Consider the following 817-nt stretch of genomic DNA (forward strand, 5'->3'; position numbering starts at 1 on the left):
TGTCTGTGGTGCAGCAGAGACACCTGTCTGTGGTGCAGCAGAGACACCTGTCTGTGGTGCAGCAGAGACACCTGTCTGTGGTGCAGCAGAGACACCTGTCTGTGGTGCAGAGACAGCTGTCTTGTGGTGCAGCAGCATATTATTCTGTGTTTCTGTGTACTGGTGGTTTTTGTAGCCGTGGCATAGTGTCAAGTTGTACAGAGTGTCTCTAAATAGATGGATTTACCACTGTTTTGCAGGCAGACCTGTAGGACTGTCTTACAGATATTTTAAAAAAATTTCAAAGTTATGAAGTTTCAGAGCTGACAGGCTCTTCTCCTGATGGGCTGAAAGTTTGCCCGACTTGCCTGTGGATTTTTGGGAAGACTTTATATTCACATCTGACAATGTTTGCAGTGGAACCCTTTGACAAACAGCATTCTGCAATCCTGCGTTAGTCCAGGTTTGACCTTACCTGTGCTGAGGGTTGACTGGTGGCCACCTTGATTGGAGATGCAGATGTGGACTGCTGGACAGCAAGGATTTGTTGGCCAAGTGCTACACTCACAGGCAGAGCTACTGACTTCTGAGAGGCATTAGAGGGTGGGGAAGCCACAGAAACCACAGTCACCTTGCAGAATCAAGCAAGAAGACAAACAGTATATCAGATGTGGAAATGAATGACTTGTTCATATGAAGTTATGCACACTGCAAAAGTGATCTAGACGAAGATGACAAGACTATAAAATCTATATAAAAATGATGCCACATTTATAAAAATGTGTAACATAAGTGTTATAAAGGCCAGTGTATCCCCTACCATTATAAAGCCCCCCCC

At 44.8% G+C, this 817-nt stretch overlaps 1 protein-coding gene across 1 annotated transcript in view; it reads right to left on the bottom strand.

Moving 5' to 3' along the window:
- lin54 (lin-54 DREAM MuvB core complex component) overlaps positions 1-817 on the bottom strand; it is a gene marked incomplete at its 3' end in the record, with an annotated part of 40314 nt that overhangs the window by 13964 nt on the left and 25533 nt on the right. Inside the window, 1 exon segment of the mRNA XM_014023953.1 lies at positions 455-610. Coding sequence (XP_013879407.1) covers positions 455-610 — 156 coding nt within the window.

This window comes from Austrofundulus limnaeus, unplaced genomic scaffold, assembly GCF_001266775.1.
Source record: "Austrofundulus limnaeus strain Quisiro unplaced genomic scaffold, Austrofundulus_limnaeus-1.0 Scaffold398, whole genome shotgun sequence".
Lineage (NCBI taxonomy): Eukaryota > Metazoa > Chordata > Actinopteri > Cyprinodontiformes > Rivulidae > Austrofundulus > Austrofundulus limnaeus.